Source organism: Maylandia zebra, linkage group LG7 (assembly GCF_041146795.1).
Source record: "Maylandia zebra isolate NMK-2024a linkage group LG7, Mzebra_GT3a, whole genome shotgun sequence".
Lineage (NCBI taxonomy): Eukaryota > Metazoa > Chordata > Actinopteri > Cichliformes > Cichlidae > Maylandia > Maylandia zebra.
In genome coordinates this window covers 27,638,999-27,658,922 of record NC_135173.1, presented here as the reverse complement: position 1 = coordinate 27,658,922, position 19,924 = coordinate 27,638,999, and the positions used below count along the sequence as shown (strand labels likewise).

The 19,924-nt window shown below is 41.0% G+C and overlaps 1 protein-coding gene across 1 annotated transcript; it reads left to right on the top strand.

Moving 5' to 3' along the window:
* The first annotated feature begins 5,558 nt into the window (after nt 1-5,558).
* dnajc24 (DnaJ (Hsp40) homolog, subfamily C, member 24) lies at nt 5,559-17,929 on the top strand. Its single transcript, XM_004556240.4, has 5 exons — nt 5,559-6,272; nt 7,455-7,590; nt 13,525-13,593; nt 15,887-16,093; nt 16,563-17,929. Exons 1-5 carry the CDS (start codon nt 6,171-6,173, stop codon nt 16,673-16,675), a joined length of 627 nt encoding a protein of 208 aa, XP_004556297.1. The 5' UTR covers nt 5,559-6,170; the 3' UTR covers nt 16,676-17,929.
* The last annotated feature ends 1,995 nt before the right edge of the window (nt 17,930-19,924 follow it).

The following is a 19,924-nucleotide window of genomic DNA, read 5'->3' as shown; positions in this document are numbered from 1 at the left end:
GTGGGCTGTGTGAGGCAGGTGTAGGTGACTCAGTTCACGTTAAATTCATTGAGGAATAGTTGTCCTTGTAAGTAGGTAGAGATCTTTAAATCTATATGCCTACATGTTGTCAACACAAACAATGGCCGAAACATAGTTTTAAATAGCTCTATAGAGCATTATTATCACTTTGACCTTCAAATCAATTTATCGACCTTGATGGAGAGGTCAGAGGTCAAATATTACATGGTACTTTCTATATATGTCACGGTGTACAAGGTGGACTCACACACTGGACTCCGGGGATTGATGCACACAAGGGAATTTATTAATGAACAATGTCCAATGAGTGTATATACAAAAGGTGCGGGGCAGTGCTATCTACAAAGGTGAGAGGGGCAGGGCTGCGGGGGAAATCCAGGTGAACACTCTCGTCTCTCTCCAAACAATCCAAACACGAATCCACTCGAACACTCGTCACTCAGGGAACACCAGGGAAAACAGTCCAGAGGGCGATTCTCACAACGATCCAGCGAAGAACAGCCGTTGCTTCCTGGCTTAAATGCCATCCACACTGATGAGGCAGAGGTGTTTCCTCCTCCGAGGGTGTGGGCCAAGGGCGTGAACCCATAATGAGTTCTGCCCTGGCGAGAGAGCGAGAGAGAGAGAGAGCGAGCGAGCGAGCGAGCGAACTAGAGAGATAGAGAGAAACAGCTGATCAGCGACCAGCTGAACCTCCAGGCCGTGACAATATATCTTAAAAATGCACAGCGTGTTTGCAAGAGTTGTAGTTTCTAAGCCTTCTGTCAATTATCAGCCAATCATTAAGTTGATCTTGACGACCTTCATGGATGTAACTCAAATTTGAACAGATTGTTAACATGACCCCACTCTACACCCCTACAAAGTTTTATCAGAATTAATTCAAAACTTTTCACACTATTGTGTCTAAAGATAGAAGTAATTACACACATGTGCATACACACAAATACTGCCAAGATCAAAAACCAAAAAAATGCACCCTGTTGGACCCTAACTCCTCTATTCATTCATTCATTCATTCATTCATTCATCTATTTCCTCTGCTTCCATAAAAAACTTTAGTTGTAGAAGTGGTGGATCGACCAACTCACTAACATTTTATTTTGGATGCAGGCATTTGAATGTTAGAGACAATAACAGGCAGAAGTGGATTCTGGTAATGAGATGGCTGTTTATGTAGTTGTTATTTTTTGTGTTGATTATTATTTTAGTTAACACCTTTCTAATGAACAGCTGTTCTCTATTTGCTGGGTGTGTGTATCACTCAATTCTTCTATATAGAGCTAGACTGGCTGCAGAAGAAGAATCTGGCATACGGGTCAGTGATTCTGACTGACATGTTGTAGCTGCTTGTATTATTCTGCTTGTTTATCATGTTTTTATTGTCTTTTATAATTAACAACAGCTTCATGATCACAAACAGGTAGACAGGTATATTTGCCTGGCTGTTCTTTTCCATCTTTAATGAGCCAGAGATGGCTGCTATAATCATCTGTGTTGTTCATTAGAAAAACTCACACTTTTCTAATGAACAGCTGCGCTATGACTGAGAGTGCTAGCCAGCACACACCCACGTGTATTTTTATTCTTATTCCTCCGTTTATACAATTCATTCCAAACAAACAGAGATATTCCATGAAACTGGGTCTTCTTCCTATCGTTCTGTAAACCATGACTCACATAAAACTTAACATATCTAGAATATCATCTATGTCACAACCCTCCAGACTTAATTTCTCTCATTGTCTTGATGTTTATTACATTTAGTTGCCTTTCTTGCTGAAATACAGTGCATTTTACAAGACAGTAGACAGTTAAATAAGAACAAGTTTGAAATAAATCCCATATAGTTATAGCTGGTAATGCTTTAATGAGAAACCTGAATAACACTGAGCTGATTTATTTTTTAGTAAAAAAAATGATTTGTGACAGCCTGGGAAACAAATAAAATATTTCTGTCTAAAACATCTACTGGAAGCTGGATATTTATGTGTGGCAAAGATTAAGATGTTTTTGAGAATCCTGCTGTCGCTGCTGTATCACTGACTAATGGAATTATTTAATTCCAACAGTACCCACATGCTGACTATGTATGTGGCAGTATGGCATTTTTAAAAAATATACAAATCAACTTTTTTTAAATGCAAAATATTGTTTCCATGTTAAAGAAATTCTTAAACTTTAAAATTTCTCCCAAATGTTGTTACACTTCGGGATCTAAAGAAGATTGCGGCAGTGAGGATGGCTGCTGTTGCTCGGCATCCACCTCAATTTTGCATGTTTTGTGTGTTTTTAACACTATTTTCTAGGTTTTTTTGTAACATGCAGTGCACTGATAATCTATGACAGACAAACTCTTTTTAGACATTTGACAGCATTCACAATCTGGGACCGCACCAACATACTTTTTAATGAATGGAGGTGCCTTACCTTACCAGAGTGGAAACTACCCTGGAGGAAAAGGGGAAATGAGCCAGAGAATGACAACACCATTCCCCAATTACCAGCATTCTTCTTGCTAACGTCCAAACTTTGGAAAACAAACTGGATGAACTGTGGGCCAGGGTGACTTTGCACTGGGATTGTTAAAGACTGTAATTTCTTTATTTTTACGGAGACGTGGCTTGATTCCTCAGTTCCTGACTCAGCTATTGTCCTTGTGGGTCTTTCCATTAACCACCAGGACTGGACAAAGGTCTCTGGTAAGTGCAGGGGAGGTGGTGTATGCATAATGACTAAGAAGTGGTGGTGTGTGGATGTACAAACAGTTTTATCAGGGTGCTCTCCTAATCTTGAACACCTCATGATCAGATGCAGACCATTTTATCTGCCTAGAGAGTTTAAAACTGTGTTCTGTTCCACTGTTTATATTCCCCTCCATGGCAAAGCCATGAAGGCACTGAATGAGCTGTATGATGTTTTCGACTGGCAGGAAGCACGACGCCCACTTACAGAACAGAGATGAGAGACTTGACATCACGGTGTCTGGATGTCAGAAAGACCAAAGAGCTCCCTGTGGACTACAGGAGACTGCAGGGCATACTCCCATTTACATGGAGGGGACAGAGGTGGAGAGAGTCAGATACTTCAGGTTGCTGGTTATTAACATAAGTGAGGATCTGAGCTGCCGACATCACAAATGTGATCACAAAAGCAACGAGACAGCGGTTCTTCCTTCTGTGGCAGCTAAGGAGGTTGGCATGGACCGCAGAATACTCGCCAACTTCTGTCGATGCACCATCAAGAGTATTCCTTCTGACTACATCATGACCTGGTAGGAAGTTGTAATGCTCTGGACCACAAAGCTCTATGGAGGGTGGTCAAATCAGCACAACGAATCACCAGGTCTGAACTGCCAGCCATCCAGACCTTTACAAACAGCGCTGTAGGAGGAAGGCCCAGAGGACCCTGTCTGATCCCAGCCACCCCAGCCATACACTCTTCAGGGACAGTTTCTACCCACAAACCATCAACCAACTGAGCTGCTGAAATATCGAGGAGGATATATTTCCTTTATTTATATAGTTTATCTTATTTTTATTTAGTGTTACTTATGTGCAGTTTTACTCTTCTCTGTACAATATTGAGGGGCCTAAGAATTTCATTGCTGGTATTGTTACCTGTATATGGGAGGGATAGCACTATGTTAGAGGAGAGCAGAGTTAATTCCAAGCTTCCAGAGATCCATGAATGTTGTAGATATGAGGATTGTGTACTTGTGAGTTGAGGAGGGAAAATTTCAGGAGGAGGCAGCTAGGCAAGCTTTGTGGGTGTTTGGGCCAGAAAAACCAACCACTTCTGTTACTGAGTCCAGAGAGCAAAGGACTCCAGGAGGGCAGGCAGGTAGGTGATAGGTGAGTATCCGAGTCCAGATACAGGCCATATATGGCCTGTATCTGGACTCGGGTGACTTTGCAGATGAGTAGTGCATTATTATAGTGCATTGAAATGCACTATAATAATGCACTACTCATCTTTTTGTGTATAAAATGTGTTATATGATAGGTGGGAATGTAAAAAATTGTTCTATTTTGAACAGCTTCATCTGACTAATATTATACACAGCCTGCTTATACATGTTAGAATATTTTTCATTTTTCCATAATAACAAAGTCTCATACAAAAACTTCCACTAAGAGCAGAATTTTATCAACACCTTTGACCAAAGTGTGACCAAAAGGTTCACAAAGACACGACGTATTTCAGGACAGCTGGATGACACTACAGGAGGCTGTACAGACCTTGGTATTTAATAAAGTGACGATGGCAGCCACAGTTTGACAATGAATACTTTGTCACTTCACTAATTGAGCCTTAATTCACCCAAAAGGACGACATAATTAACTGTACAACAATGTCATTCACCCAGGATCTCTCCTCTTCACCCATTCCCTCTGTGGTCTCGTTAAGAGCCACGACTGAGCGACAGACAGGAAATCAGATCATAAAGGTGTCATCATGTCACCTCATCACTTCTGTTCCCATTTCAATTAACAGATCACTTCTGGTCTGTATTTTCAGGACAGATTTCCCAGCATGTGGTCCTGCGCTGCTCTTTGCTGGATGATTGCTCAGACATTTGGCAATGGAATTCAACACTTTATATTGGTTGTTGCGATACTTTAAAGTAAAATATCTTATCTATTTGCACCACAGTTTGAAACAATCACTAACACTTGTTTCACTTCCATGATATTTTCAGAGTTCAACTATTCAACAACTTTCTCTATTTACATAGCAACCATATTGTCCTTATTTTGCCCCTAATCATGTTCTGCAATAATTACTGTTGTTCTCTGGATAAAGGGAATTAGCTGTTGTTCACACTTGTTTTCCCAAGAAAATTCTCCAAATGCTCCAAGTTAATCAGAATTTGGTTGGTATCCTCATCCTATGGTAGCTGGGATGGTTTCCAGATTATCTATCTACTTCACAATATAATATAATAAAAAAAAGTCTTTCTATACACATCAGTATCAAATCATACACTATAGTATTAGTTTTTTTACCTGAGCCTTTTCCCTTTTGTTGACATATCTGTAGACAAAGACGTGTTTGACACTCTCTCACACTGCCTACAGGATTGTGTTGTACAGGGGACTGACAAATTAAAGAAATAACTAAAACGTTTTTCATCTTGTAAGTTTCAGATGTCATTGAGTAAGGGGCTTTGGCACACGATGTAGGACCCATTATTCTAAGTTTATTCATTTCAAGTTGTGCTAAATCAGGAGCGAGCGTAAATTTGTTTGTTTATTTTATCTTGTGCTTTTTGTTTTTAAAATGTTCTTCGTCGTTATTGTTCTATTAATGTAAAAATAAAATAAAATGTAAATTTTATTTCCTGATAAAGTTCGTTAACCAAATACGTTGCTACGGAGAAGGATTAGAGCCACTGGGTGGGCACGTTTTTTTTCATCTGGAAATGAAAAAAAGACGTGCCCACTTTTTTCCCCAGTGGCCCCAATCCTCTTCCGTATGTTTATTACATCTTGTACAAAAGTAGTTTTATTTTAATGGGTGCCACTAGCACTGTTGTGCACTAGTCTGAGTACAAAACGGTACTCGAAGTGTTCTGTATTTCATTTTCCTAGCGGAACTCAAGCAGGCGGACCATAAATACACGGGCTGTTTTTAAGGGGACTCATAACAGCGTAGAACGCTATGTTGTCTCGTGTGTTAGAGGTATGTTCAGTCCTTTAAATGTAGGTCTCTGGGAAATATAGAAAATGTGAAACCATAAGCGCCTTCGTCGACCACATTTCGTCTGTTAAACTTATCTAAGCGTTACTTTGTCGTGAAGCTCGCGTCTTTCTTGACCCCGGCACACCTCTGAGCCCGCAGGTTCACACTGAATAACTGCCTGTCATGTGTGTACCACACTGTGTTTGTGCAAGTTAACCGAGATTACCCACTGTAATTACTAATAATTTCAAACGAAGAGCTCTCGTTTTGTTGCAGTTCGTCCTGCGGCAGTGTGGAATAACTGTAACCCGTTCAAAGGTTGCGGTTTGATTTGACATTTCTAAGTGAGCACATTTTACTGAGCTGACTGCTAAAGGTCCTAAAAACAGTTCACATATTTGCAAAAGACTCTCCTTATGATGGTGAATGCAATTGTCTGATGTCAGCATCGCACTTACGCAAGAATGAACCAAACAATAGAGAAGGATCTGTATGCTGTCCTGGGAGCAAACCCCTCAGACTCGGTTCAGCAGCTCAGACACAGGTACCAGCAGCTGGCCTTACAGGTAAATCCATTCTCTATTTGTTCCATCTGTCTATAGACCCATACTACCTATATGCATGCAAAAGCGGTCTACCCTCATGTATTTCCATTTTGTTGTCCACATTGTGTGCCTTTTCCCTCATTTCAGTCCCTGGAGCTGACCAGATTTTTTTTTTTTTTTTTTGGCTTAGGCAACTTACCTGTGTATTTTTTAAGCATAAAAAGGCTCTTAACTCAGTGATGAACCAGTGTTATGTCTATACATAAACAATTTGGGAACAAATCCACTTTAGATGTTATCTTTACACACTTTGTTACTAGCAGCCAGTTCCTTTTGTTTGAAAACAGAAAGGTCGTCCTGTTTTGAGCCACCACCTCATACCATTTGGAAAGCATCTGATCATTGCATTGTCATCATGATAAGATTGTATTAAATGTGGCGTTTGTATTCATTCTCACCACTGCATTTACACCTGATAAGTAATGCAGTGGAAGCATATGCAGTTTTTTTCTAATGACATATCTTAAGAGGAGGTGGATAAGGGATCAGCCCCAGCACATGTGGAACTCCATGACTGTCATTTGTGCATGGAAGGATTTTGTTTGCATGAAGAGAAGCTAGCAATAAAATGCTGTCATCAGTTTTGTTAAATGGCGCACAGATATTTAGCTGGAGGATAGCTATTAGCGACAAGTGTGTAAAGCTATTAGAAAATTGTTGGCCAAGACTTTTAAGCCAACTGACCCACATTTGACTGCCTTAGGTGCCAAAAGGTGCCCAGATGAGACTGTGCTGTCTAACTAATTTCTGTGTATTTCTCTGTTACATACATTCTAATGGATGTATCTAGTATCAATAATAAGCTGTAGCTCGGGTGGTAGAGCAGACATCGACCTATCACAAGGTAGTTTGATTCGCAGCCCCTCCAGTTTGCATATCATCTTTCAACTTGCAGGAGAGATAACCCAATGCATCCATGAGAGTGTGACTGTGTGTGAATGTTAGACAAGACACTTGGGCAGGAATAAAAGTGCTTTTAGTGCTCATAGTAGAAAAGCACTGTGTAAGTGCCAATCCCTTTGTTTTTTTGGACAGCTGTCTGGGTCTTCTGAGCCCTCCAAATGTCAAATATTTGCAATAAGTTCATACATAGAAGATGAGGTGTCTGAATATACGTTTGTTTGTGTGTGCACAAATCTGCAGTACCACCCAGACCGTCTTGGAGGGGATTGTTCTTCCGAAGCAGAGTCTGGTGTGAAGAAGTTTCTAGAAGTTGACGCTGCATGGAGGGTCCTTAGTGACCAAACCACTAGGACACAATATGACTTGCAAAGAAGAGGTGGGACTTTAAATTGTGCTTCATTTACTTTATTTACTGATAAGGTTCGTGATGGTTTTCTTTGACGGGAAAAAATGTTTTGTATTACTTATGTTGATGTAGTTTTATTTTTCACTGACCAAGACTGGCACAAAAACGTGAAAATGCATATCTTCTCTTTACATCTCGTGTTGTTGTTTGATGGGAAAACACAGTTTTCCTATGTTTTTTTTGCTTTGTTTTGTTTTTTTTTAAAGAAATGTAAAACTTTAATCTTGAAAATTCAGACTTTTTTCCCTGGTTTTCGCCCCAACTTTCCGAACTCAATCATCTTTTTTTAAATTTGAACCTGAATGTTCAGCATGAATGCAGTATATCAGCGAAATGCTACAGCTCACCAGACATTATTAATAACCTGGGTTTATTTACCAGCAGCAGAGTACAGTGAATGCACAGTCCACCAAAATTTTCTCTAACCTCAGTCCTGGAGCAGAAAAGGAATCTCTTTCAGCAGGCTGGATATGTTTGACAAATATTATGGATGGAATAAAGTACCAGTACTTCAAAATATACAATATTTATACACAAGTACCAAATATGAATACTGTCATTTAAATATGCTGGCTCTGAAAGTAATGATGTATGAAGTAGGGCTGCCACGATTAGTCGACTAGTCACGATTACGTCGACTATCAAAATTATCGACACGTCGTTTGAAGCTTTGTAAGATCCCAAAAGATGCAGGAATAAGTAGTAGGATTTCCGAGTGTAATAACGGACTGAAACAGAAGATGGCAGCACTGCATGTACAAGGATGCCAGCTGCCATTAAACTACGAAGAAGAAGAAGCTGTGTCCGGTATCGTAGCTGTGTCCAAATTCAGGGGCCGCATCGTCCTGTGGCCGCATTTGTAGGCCGATTACGTTACAGCGACACCATGAAGACTGTCCAAATTCAAAGACTCCGACAAATGCGCCCTTCATTTCCCCAGATTTGAAGGATGGGTCGGGTGCATACTTCATGGCCCAACCTATCCCAGAATTCATAGCGCGGCCCAGCTCAGTTTCCTTTTTTTTTTTTTTTTTTTTTTTTTTAAATTTATTTTGCGCCTGTCCCGTTTGGTTCTTTTGCCATCAGAATTGTTGTCTAAAGGCAAAGAAAGATGCCCAACGGATTTACTTTACCAAATTGACCATCCCAGCCTTGCCGTAATGGTCCATTTGATTCACCTTTTATTGTTCATTTTATTTTCACTTACTGAATACGGGACAGACTTGACTGGGGGAAAGAAGGGGAGAAAGAAAGAGGGAAAGAGAAACAGCTGAGAAGAGGGACGGGGGAGAAGGGCAAAAAACAAAAACCAACAGAATGGGCAGAAAAAAAAATGCATCTATCGATCACCTGGATCACCTGCTGAGAAAGAAAAAAGAAAGCAAGCAGAAGAGAACAAGAGTAATAGAATAAACAACATCACAATGATATATGGGAATATGACAGTAAATACTAAATATTAAACATTATTGTGCAGCACATAAGATCAACAGAACACAGTGTGCTTTGAGGTAGGAGCCAAAAAGGGTGTAGTTTGTGGGTGTGATCACCCGTGTGTACACCTGTGAGCATGGACGCGCTTGTTTTTTTTTTTAAAAGGTTCCTTCATGTAATGATCTGCTAGAGGGTGTGGGGGGGCCACAGCCCCGTCCTCCAGGGCATGAAGCAGGTATGGAGGAGATCAAAACTCCAGACATCCAGAGGCCCCCAGAACACAAGAGACCAAGGAAGACCAACAGAGGGGCAGCCGCGCCACTGTCCCAGAAAGAGCTGAGGAGAGTCCCAGATGAGGGCTCACTCAGCAGCCACGGAGCAGAAGCCAGGGGGAGTTGCAGTGACGCGCCCGTGAGCTCCGCCGGCAGCCAGCCGTGCCTGAGTGACCGAGCCCCAGGCCGAGAGGCCGGGGGCACCCCACCTCCGAAGTGGCCCGAGCCTCCTCTGCACCCTGGTGACATACCCCTACTCCAAGGTCCTGCATGTGTGGGTGGTTGTGGTGGAGCGGGAAGAGGGAGGCAGCTGGAGATGGGGAGGGAAGGAAGGGAGGGGCAAGTGACCAGCTCAGTTTCCAACAATGGCGGCAGCTAGTTAGTTTTAATGTTACTCTTATTATTCTTTCTGGGTCACAAAATAAACGTTTAACATATTTTCAGGCAAGAATTTATCTGTGTAAACTTCAAATATCTGCTCAGTTTATCAAGACACCAAATATTTTCAAAAGCGCGCCGACGTTTTCTGAGACGTCTGTTACCCACCAGCTCGATAGCTAGCCGGGGGCAAGGCTCACTAGAGCCGTGAGAACACCGGACTCCCGGCAAATCGTTTTCAAACCCACCGCCGTCTTTCGCTACTTAGGTTAAACATGATATATGAGTCACTTAGAGAACTTAAAAATGTTATTGTTTGGCTTTTTTCAGTATTTTATTTGTTCCTGAGTAAATCAGTTTGGCTGAGATCAAAGTTATAGTTTTTACACAGCTGAATAAACATCAAGCAGACAGCTGATTATCATAAGTGTGAGATGCTCGAGAATATACTCCGGTGTCCTGTTATATTTTAGATAGCAAGGAGTTTATTAAACTTCACCGAAACAATCTGCAAATTTCATTAAAATTGAATAAACTATCATCTTGTCTTTATTTTTAGTTAGCACATACCTTAAACATACCAGCTGTAAGCTAATGATAGTTATATAAGAGCAGATGCTGCTGGTGCAATAAGCTGTACGTTTTACGTCCAATGGATGATGATCTGATTAGTCGACTAATCGCAAAAATAATCGGTGACTAGTCGACTATCAAAATAATCGTTTGTGGCAGCCCTAGTTATGAAGTGTCCAGTGACATTGGGATTTATGGGTTGGCTGTACAGTGGGGCAAAAAAGTATTTAGTCAGCCACCGATTGTGCAAGTTCCCCCACTTAAAATGATGACAGAGGTCAGTAATTTGCACCAGAGGTACACTTCAACTGTGAGAGACAGAATGTGAAAAAAAAAATCCATGAATTCACATGGTAGGATTTGTAAAGAATTTATTCGTAAATCAGGGTGGAAAATAAGTATTTGGTCACCTCAAACAAGGAAAATCTCTGGCTCTCACAAACCTGTAACGTCTTCTGTAAGAAGCTTTTCTGTCCCCCACTCGTTACCTGTATGAATGGCACCCGTTTGAACTCATCATCTGTATAAAAGACACCTGTCCACAGCCTCAAACAGTCAGACTCCAAACTCCGCCATGGCCAAGACCAAAGAGCTTTCGAAGGACACCAGGAAAAGTATTGTAGACCTGCACCAGACTGGGAAGAGTGAATCTACAATAGGCAAGCAGCTTGGTGTGAAAAAATCAACTGTGGGAGCAATCATCAGAAAATGGAAGACATACAAGACCACTGATAATCTCCCTCGATCTGGGGCTCCACGCAAGATCTCATCCCGTGGGGTCAAAATGATCATGAGAACGGTGAGCAAAGATCACAGAACCACACGGGGGGACCTGGTGAATGACCTGCAGAGAGCTGGGACCAAAGTAACAAAGGTCACCATCAGTAACACACTACAACGGCAGGGAATCAAATCCCGCAGTGCCAGACGTGTTCCGCTGCTGAAGCCAGTGCATGTCCAGGCCCGTCTGAAGTTTGCCAGAGAGCACATGGATGATACAGCAGAGGATTGGGAGAATGTCATGTGGTCAGATGAAACCAAAGTAGAACTTTTTGGTATAAACTCAACTCGTCGTGTTTGGAGGAAGAAGAATACTGAGTTGCATCCCAAGAACACCATACCTACTGTGAAGCATGGGGGTGGAAACATCATGCTATGGGGCTGTTTTTCTGCCAAGGGGACAGGACGACTGATCCGTGTTAAGGACAGAATGAATGGGGCCATGTATCGTGAGATTTTGAGCCAAAACCTCCTTCCATCAGTGAGAACTTTGAAGATGAAACGAGGCTGGGTCTTCCAACATGACAATGATCCAAAACACACCGCCCGGGCAACAAAGGAGTGGCTCCGTAAGAAGCATTTGAAAGTCCTGGAGTGGCCTAGCCAGTCTCCAGACCTCAACCCCATAGAAAATCTGTGGCGGGAGTTGAAAGTCCGTGTTGCTCGGCGACAGCCCCAAAACATCACTGCTCTCGAGAAGATCTGCATGGAGGAATGGGCCAAAATACCAGCTACTGTGTGTGCAAACCTGGTAAAGACCTATAGTAAACGTTTGACCTCTGTTATTGCCAACAAAGGTTATGTTACAAAGTATTGAGTTGTATTTTTGTTATTGACCAAATACTTATTTTCCACCCTGATTTACGAATAAATTCTTTACAAATCCTACCATGTGGATTCATGGATTTTTTTTTCACATTCTCTCTCACAGTTGAAGTGTACCTCTGGTGCAAATTACTGACCTCTGTCATCATTTTAGGTGGGGGAACTTGCACAATCGGTGGCTGACTAAATACTTTTTTGCCCCACTGTAGCTCAGGACATAGAACAGGTCATCTCCTAATCAGTAGGTTGGTGCTTCTGTGTGTGGCTACTCCAGCCTACAATCCAAATATCCCTGGGAATTAGACAAGTTGCTCTCTGATGCATCCATCAGACTGTTAATGTGTATGTTAGACAGAAAGCACATCATACAAGTGGTAAACTGAATGGGTTTATGACACAAGGACCCAATGCACATAACGTTATGGGATGCCTGAATGTTTATGTATAATAGTTTTTGTCCTTTTGACAAGTTCAATTCAGTTTTATTTATATTGTGCCAAATCACAACAACAGTCACCTCAAGGCACTTTGTATTGTAGGGGGAAAGACTCTACAATAATACAGAAAGTCAGAGAAAACCCCAACAATCATATGAGCAAGCGCTTTGGAGGCAGTGGGAAGGAAAAACTCCCTTTTAACAGGAAGAAACCTCCAGCAGAACCAGGCTCAGGGAGGGGCGGCCATCTAACACGACCAATTTGGGGTGAGAGAAGGACGACGGGATAAAGACACTGTGGATGAAGCTCTGGGCAGCTTTTCACCTGCCACACACAAGCTCACACCACACAGCTCCATCAAGTTCTCCACCTCTGCTTTGGGCCCCGGAAGCTACTCAAATAGGGAACCCATGATTAGACGTAATTTTCACTTAAGTGATTTTATTTTAAAATAAGTCGTATCAGTCTGGCTATAGCCTAGCCAAGGTGTTAACTTACTCACGTGGTGAGTATGGATTCACTGCCATCTGCAGTCACTGTGTGGCAAAGGTTTGTTAAAAATAAAATATCCATAGATGGTTTCAAAACTGTAAGAAATAAGATATTTGTTTACCTCTGGTGTGTTTTATGCGTATGTTCCTGAAAGCACTCGTCTCTCCTTCATTCTTTATCCTATTTTAAATTCGGACTAGTATAGCAGCAATTATTCTTCACACAGTATTACGCTAATTAAAAGCTAATCAAAGTTTAGCACTAATTATGCATGGTTCAGAGTCATTATCACTGTCAAACTGCATAACTTGATAATGACTGTTTTCTCAGTGAATTGTAAAAACAAAGAAAAAGTAAGTGTGAACATCTATCTTTTCACCCGTCTGTCCATCCTTCCATTATCAGTATGTCACTCAGTTCATTTATCCACCCTACAGTCATTTGCACTATTGTAGTGTTTACTATCGTCTATCCCAATGCACTTGACTTGTAAAAACCCTATATAAGATGTTATCTGAATGAATACAACTTTTCTGGGGGTTAAGTAGGAAAAAAGACTGTAAAGTTCAGAATGATTTACATTTTTAGTACATTTTGATTTACATTTTGAGAGCAGACTCTGACACAATAACTTTAACAGCAAATGTTAAATAATATTGCTTGTTTTTTCTATAACTGCAGCTACTAATAATGATGCATTGTCACTTCTGCAGCATGGACACTGAAACAGGATTGGCCAATAGATTCTACAGTCTATGTGGATGACATGACCTGGGATGATGGTAATGACACATTATGTACACTAAACATTCCCCCGGAAACCATATTTAGAGTGGCAGGTGCAAGTAAAGCTCTGTGAGTGCTCATGTAGCGTAGAAATGCTCTATACAAAAATCTGTCCATTTAAAGTAAATTGTGTGTTTACCTTTATGAACCACCATAGTGCAAAAATACTATCTTATGCCTGTGAAACTGTGTCATCTTTGGCCTTTTTTAACTAGATTCTACTAAAGAAACTGGAAAGAAAATAATGTTTTGTTTTCTTTTTTTACAAGCTGCTGGTAACAAAGTGCCTAAAGCTGCAATTTAAAATTAAGTTTTTGCTAAATTGTTTGTTGTCTGTATCGACACAAGGCGTTCTCATCACTTGAGTTGGGTGGGGTTTTTTTTTTTGACTTATTCATAGATTAGTGGTAAATGACAACTGTTACACCCCACTTAAAAACAAAGTATTATCTGGGGTGGGGGTAATTATTAACTGCCACAAAGTCGACGTCGTTAAAACACTGTTTATTTCACAATTCCAAACGAACCAATTAGGCCCAAATAAAACACAGGGAAGCTCTGTGTCAGGTAGGGGTGCAACGATACACAAAATTCACAGTTTGGTTTGGTTCAATACTTTGGTGTTACGGTTTGATATTTTTTCGATACAAAAAAATGTTCATGCCTTTTTAATTTGTCATTTATTAAAATTATAAATATATATTTTAACTCAAAAGTACAGTTTTTAAATGTAATGTTGCTGAAAAAACAAAGTAATAAAAAAATATCTGATCGAGAAATCACTCATCTTTGGAAAAGAGAGAAATGTCTCTTTCCAAAATAAAAGCTATACTATCCGCTTCTTCTGGGCTATATTCTCAGCAGCATATTAAACATATCAGGTCCCCATAAGGAGAATCATGTGCTAACGGCTGTCTAAATGACTCGGATAAAGTTCGTAGCATGCGTGCTTGTTGTTTTTGTCTTTGCACTAGGATGATGTCGGAGTAAATGTGCAGTCATATTCGTTGTGTTCCCACTAGTGCTGTCAGCGTTAATCTTGTTCAAATGACGTTAACGCCATAACGTGGTAAATCTCCGTTAACGAGTTACCGCGGATCGCCCCGTGCGTGGGGCTGGACGGTGTCAACACGTTAACGAGCTAACTGCGCTAACGCACTAGTTCCCACCAATGTAATTGAGCATTGCGTGGCACATCCGACATACTTTTTTACTTTAGTCCATGACGCGCTTACCTTCAGGGTCATACGTCACATGAAGACCAAAATAGTTCCAAACGCCAGATCTGAATGAGGGTGGGGGAGGTTCAATTTGCCATGTTGCAATGAGCTTAGCTTCTGTCTTGCTAGCTTGCGCTGCGCTCAGTGGATCTGCACTCGACAGTGCAGCCTAGGCAAAGTAGTCAAATGCAGATCCACTGAGCGCTCAACACAGACAGCATCGTCAGAAGAAAAGTTGATAAAATAAATTAAAAATTTTGTATTGTTCGATACATATGCGTACCGAACCGAAAGCACTGTATCGAACGGTTCAATATCGATACGAGTATTGTTGCACCCCTAGTGTCAGGGTCTCCAAGGCCAAAACGACAAACAGAACAGCCCAGTCTAGCTAAAAAACAAAGTAAGACCACTCTATCTATAAGAAAACAAAATACAATGACTGTGCTCCACGTCTTGCCACAAAACATGAGAAAAATGGTTGAAACAAAATGGCAGAAAACAACTACATGCTTTCACTGTGGTTCACAATTGTCTCTGTAAAGGGACACCTTTACTCACAAATATTAAAAACCAATGTTACACCAAGTTTCATAAATTGACACCGCTACAACCTGCTGCCCAAACCACTGCAGCTCACAGCCCAGAGAAAAGGGAAGGAAAGAAGGCGCGGCATTTTGAGATACAGTGGCTGACGAGCTGCAAAACATCTCAGCTGCTGATTATGAGGCAGACCTGGAGCATAGGAGGAGCAAAAGCTCTCTCACATGGGGAGAGCCCCTAGAGGTCAGCGACTGTAACAACAACAAAGTTCCCTGAAAATAATTAGCTACAATAAGTGGACTAAAAATGTCCAAATGAAAACTTTGAATGACCTACAGAAAGGACTCTTACTTAATACCACTTTAAAAAATTACAAGAACTCAGGCTCAGCACTATTTTTGTTTTCTCAATTTTTATTTACCATTTCATGCTCTGTCTGTATATTTTCACGAGTACTGTCCCAGATGTACTTGGTTACAGCTGGTAAATTTCTTCCATCTCTAATTTTGAAAGTATGTTCTTTCAGATCAGGGTCTATATACACACTCCTGTCGCTGTGGAGGAGTATTCAGTGTCACTGAGGAGGAACTGGAGGAGGAGCCACAGAGGAAACAGCAAGATGAAGGTGAAAAGGAAACTGAGGAAGGACGGCACAAAGGAGCAATTGTCTGCTGTGATACCTGTTCTCTCAGTGTGTATGTGACGTGGTCAACTAATGAAAAAGCTCAAAAATGTCAGTAATATTAATACTTTTTTCTTATAATTTCCAACTCTGACTCTGAGCCTTTCTTATAATCATTAGTATTGACATTTTCCTTTCAAGTGTGCACCAGTCAATTATATGATCAATACTGGCTTAAAGCTGAGACTCTCAGCTCTTAAATGTATTGCATTATCCACAAACCTTTATTTTGGAATCCCCTGTTTTTGGTATCTCAAATGTAATTGGAGAAATCGACACTAAACAATATTATACAATACTACAATATTATAGCAAGGACCACAACAATCCGAGCAGGCAGATCTTGAAGAAAGAACTCCCTTTTAATAGGAAGAGACCTCTGACAAGAGCAGGTTCAGGGTGAGTGATGGAAAGAGACGAGATAATAAAAATCACTGGTTCTTACCTTGTGGAGAAAATATTTTCTCTTAAAGTTTTCTCTTCAGGGTAGACTTTGATAAAACTATGCCTACTCCAACAGCAGGGGTGTCAAACATGCGGCCCGGGATCCAGAATCAACCCAGCAAAGACTTCAATCTGGAGCACTGGATAGCTTTGGAAAATGTGAAAGGGGGCATGGATTTTGAATTTTAACTGTATTTCCATACAGTTGAAAATCTATGGAAAATGTAATTCCATTGTGTTCTTGATAGCCAGCTTTTCCTGGTTATTATGACCTCTCTCACAGCCATTCATGCTACCACAAATTAGTTATGAAACAGATAAACAATTAAAGAAAAAACCCTGGTTTTTGTTTTGTTTGTTTGTTGTGGTGATGTATATATGTATTGCCTTAAACAGTATTTGGATTCCAAAAATGCAAGATGGAAAGATCATCTGAAATATTGTGCAGTATACAGTTGTATTTTACTTAATTGTGCTGTTTCACTGCAACGTTTTCACCCTTCAGCTGTAAAAACCTGATTGTCATCCATCCCTGGTGGCGAGGTGGGCGGTATGGCCAACCAAATTTGTGAATACAGTAACCCGAGAACAAGATTATGTAGGATTTTTTTTAAAAATTGGTACCATTAGGTGCATACTAAAAATCTTGGATGAGTTTGAAACTTGCGAACTCGAACTCAAGGACAGAGGTTTTCTAACGATTGTGTGAATGCTATAACTCAAGAAGGAAATCACCATAGGTCACAGATGTCAAACTCCAGGCCTCGAGGGCCGGTGTTCTGCAGGTTTTAGATGTGATCCAACACAGCTGATTGAAATGGCTAAATTACCTCCTCAACATGTCTTGAAGTTCTCCAGAGGCCTGGCAATGAACTAATCATTTGATTCAGGTGTTTTGACCTGGGGTGATATCTAAAACCTGCAGGACACCGGCCCTCGCGGCCTGGAGTTTGACACCCCTGGCATGATGGTGCTGAGCATAACCAATTCTTTTCAAGTGCATCAGACAGCACAGAAACTAACAGACCTTTTTTGTGGTCCCATCACAAGATGTTGCTATGGTGCCACTGGTAAACAACATCTTAAATAGACTATTTAAGCAGTATATTTTAGATCAGAAGAATTACGTGCTGCACACAGTCAACAGCAACATGCCTCCTGCTTGAATTTCAGTTTAGAGCTCACCATGTTTTTCAAAACTATATCTTTTGCCACAGTGTAACTTGGTTAAGGATTCGACTGTATTCACAAGAAAGCATACAGTTGAAAAACGTAGTGTATGGCCAATGATCTTGTCCCATGTTTGTTTACGTTTGGCTCCGCCCATTAGAGTGTTATACTTCACTGAATCCCTGCTGCTGTCAACACCCAACCACTGCAATATGCATGTGTCCGTTCTGCTGCCGTTAGTAAACTATTTTTGAATCCTATACAAAATGTATATACATATACTTACTTACACATATCTAATAATTTTGCACTCTCCCTGCATGGCGGTCTTTATCCTTTAAGCGCAGGCCTTCTACCAGAGGCCTTGGAGCTTGACGGTCCTGTGCACTATCTTTGCTGTTCCTAGGATTGTGGTCTTCTGTACAGTGATTTCACATGTTTTTCCTGAGATCTGCTCGAGTCATTCAGCAGCATCTTTTCACAGCCTGTACTGGGATTTTTCCTGGTGTGTCTCTATGGATCTTGTGCTTAAAACGTTTGCCTGTGCTGCCATGATAAGTCCCTCTGTGCTATCTTTCAGTCCAGCTCTGTCCAGCCACTGGTAGGATTTCTTGGTATCCGCCACTTCTATCCGCCAGCGGGGCATGCCATGCACGAGCCTGTTCATCCATGATGGTTCTTTTTCTTGCTTCTCTTCTTTCTGTGATTTCTGCTGCCTGAGCTGTTCACTATCAGTTGTGGCCATTTTCCCGTTTCTTGATGTACTTGGGGATCTTTGTTGTTTCATCCTGGACAGTGGTTCTTACACTCACTAGTCCCCTGCCTCCTTCCTTCCTCTTAGCGTACAGTCTCAGGGTGTTGGATTTGGGGTGAAACCCTCCATGCATGGTAAGGTAAGCTTCCTTGTCTAGATGTCATGGTTTGTACCTCCTCCGTTGGGCAGTTGATTATCCCAGCAGGGTGTCTGACGACTGGCAGGGCGTAGGTGTTGATTGCCTGGATCTTGTTCTTCCCATTCAGCACTTGCCTCACTCTCTGCAGCTATTTGGTGGTAGCGGCTTTCCTAGCGGCCTCTTCATGGTTCCCATTTGGCTGTGGGATTCCCATGTAGCTGTCAGTTTCTGCAGTATTGCCTTCTGGAGTACAATCCCACAAGTTCTGACTACCTTCCTTCTCTTTGTTGTGATCCAACTACACTTCTTCAGTCCAAATGGCACTCCGATGTCATATATATACGTTTATGATTTAATAAATTAAGTAAATACGTACACACTCAAACAACCTTGAGTATTGTCAAAACACTGATAATATGGTTATAAAAAACTATAAAAGAAAACACAGACACATGTGCACACACACACAAGCATGCTGTGACTCAGAAAAAAATTATCCTGTGACTACATAGAGGTCCTAACCCTCCAGTTGAACCCAGTACCCTAAATGACAGAGCTATTCTCCCCTCAGCAGGGCTGCGACAGACACACAAAGGGATAACGACTGGTAATGACTCTCATATCTTTGGTCACTCAGCCTGCAAAGGTCACATCTAACAGGAGATCTGAGTGATGATCATCTTTCATCCATCCGTCCATCTTTGCATTTTTCAAAAATAGGAGTTCAAAATGAGGGGTGAGGGGCAAATAGTTGAGATTTGACAGAAAAGAAGATGAGAAGGAGTGACACATATTGTCTAAATTTTTCACTAATTATTTTCCTCTCTAGCAGTAACAGTCAAGAGTGCAGGGGAGATTATGTGGGTGGGGGAAGTGGTGTGTATATGTCTGTGTGTGTTGAGGGAGTGGGCAGGAGGAGGAGTTGACAGCTGATGTGTAATTGAGGGTTGGTAGAATATTGATGTGACAGACACAGAGACATGCTGAGATGTGCTGGGACACAAAATCCATTTCACCTGCTCACCACCTACAATTAGGCTCCTTTAGATCACTTTCTAACCATTTTCTGGACAAAAACTCATTACACCCCACCCTGTTAGGACCCCCTTTTCTCATCACACTGTAAAATCTTAAAATCCATTTAATTAAACCAAATGTAATTCAACTTATCTTTTTTAACATGTATGGAAAAAATAAATAAGGTTAGAATAAAGTTGGACTGTTTTTGGACTGTAGTTCAGAGTGAAATTATATAGACTAGATTTTGGATCTGTTTCATTATTAATTTTACTCCAATCATGTCAGTAATATTTTACAGAAAACTGACCTTAGATCAGTTTATTGATTGAGTCACAACCGATGCAGGGAAGCTAAA

Coding starts and splice junctions, on each gene's coding strand:
- dnajc24 (XM_004556240.4), top strand. CDS start 6,171: ATGAACCAAACAATAGAGAAGGATCTGTATGCTGTCCTGGGAGCAAAC. Junction 6,273..7,454: donor ACCAGCAGCTGGCCTTACAG/GTAAATCCATTC, acceptor ACAAATCTGCAG/TACCACCCAGACCGTCTTGG. Junction 7,591..13,524: donor ATATGACTTGCAAAGAAGAG/GTGGGACTTTAA, acceptor TCACTTCTGCAG/CATGGACACTGAAACAGGAT.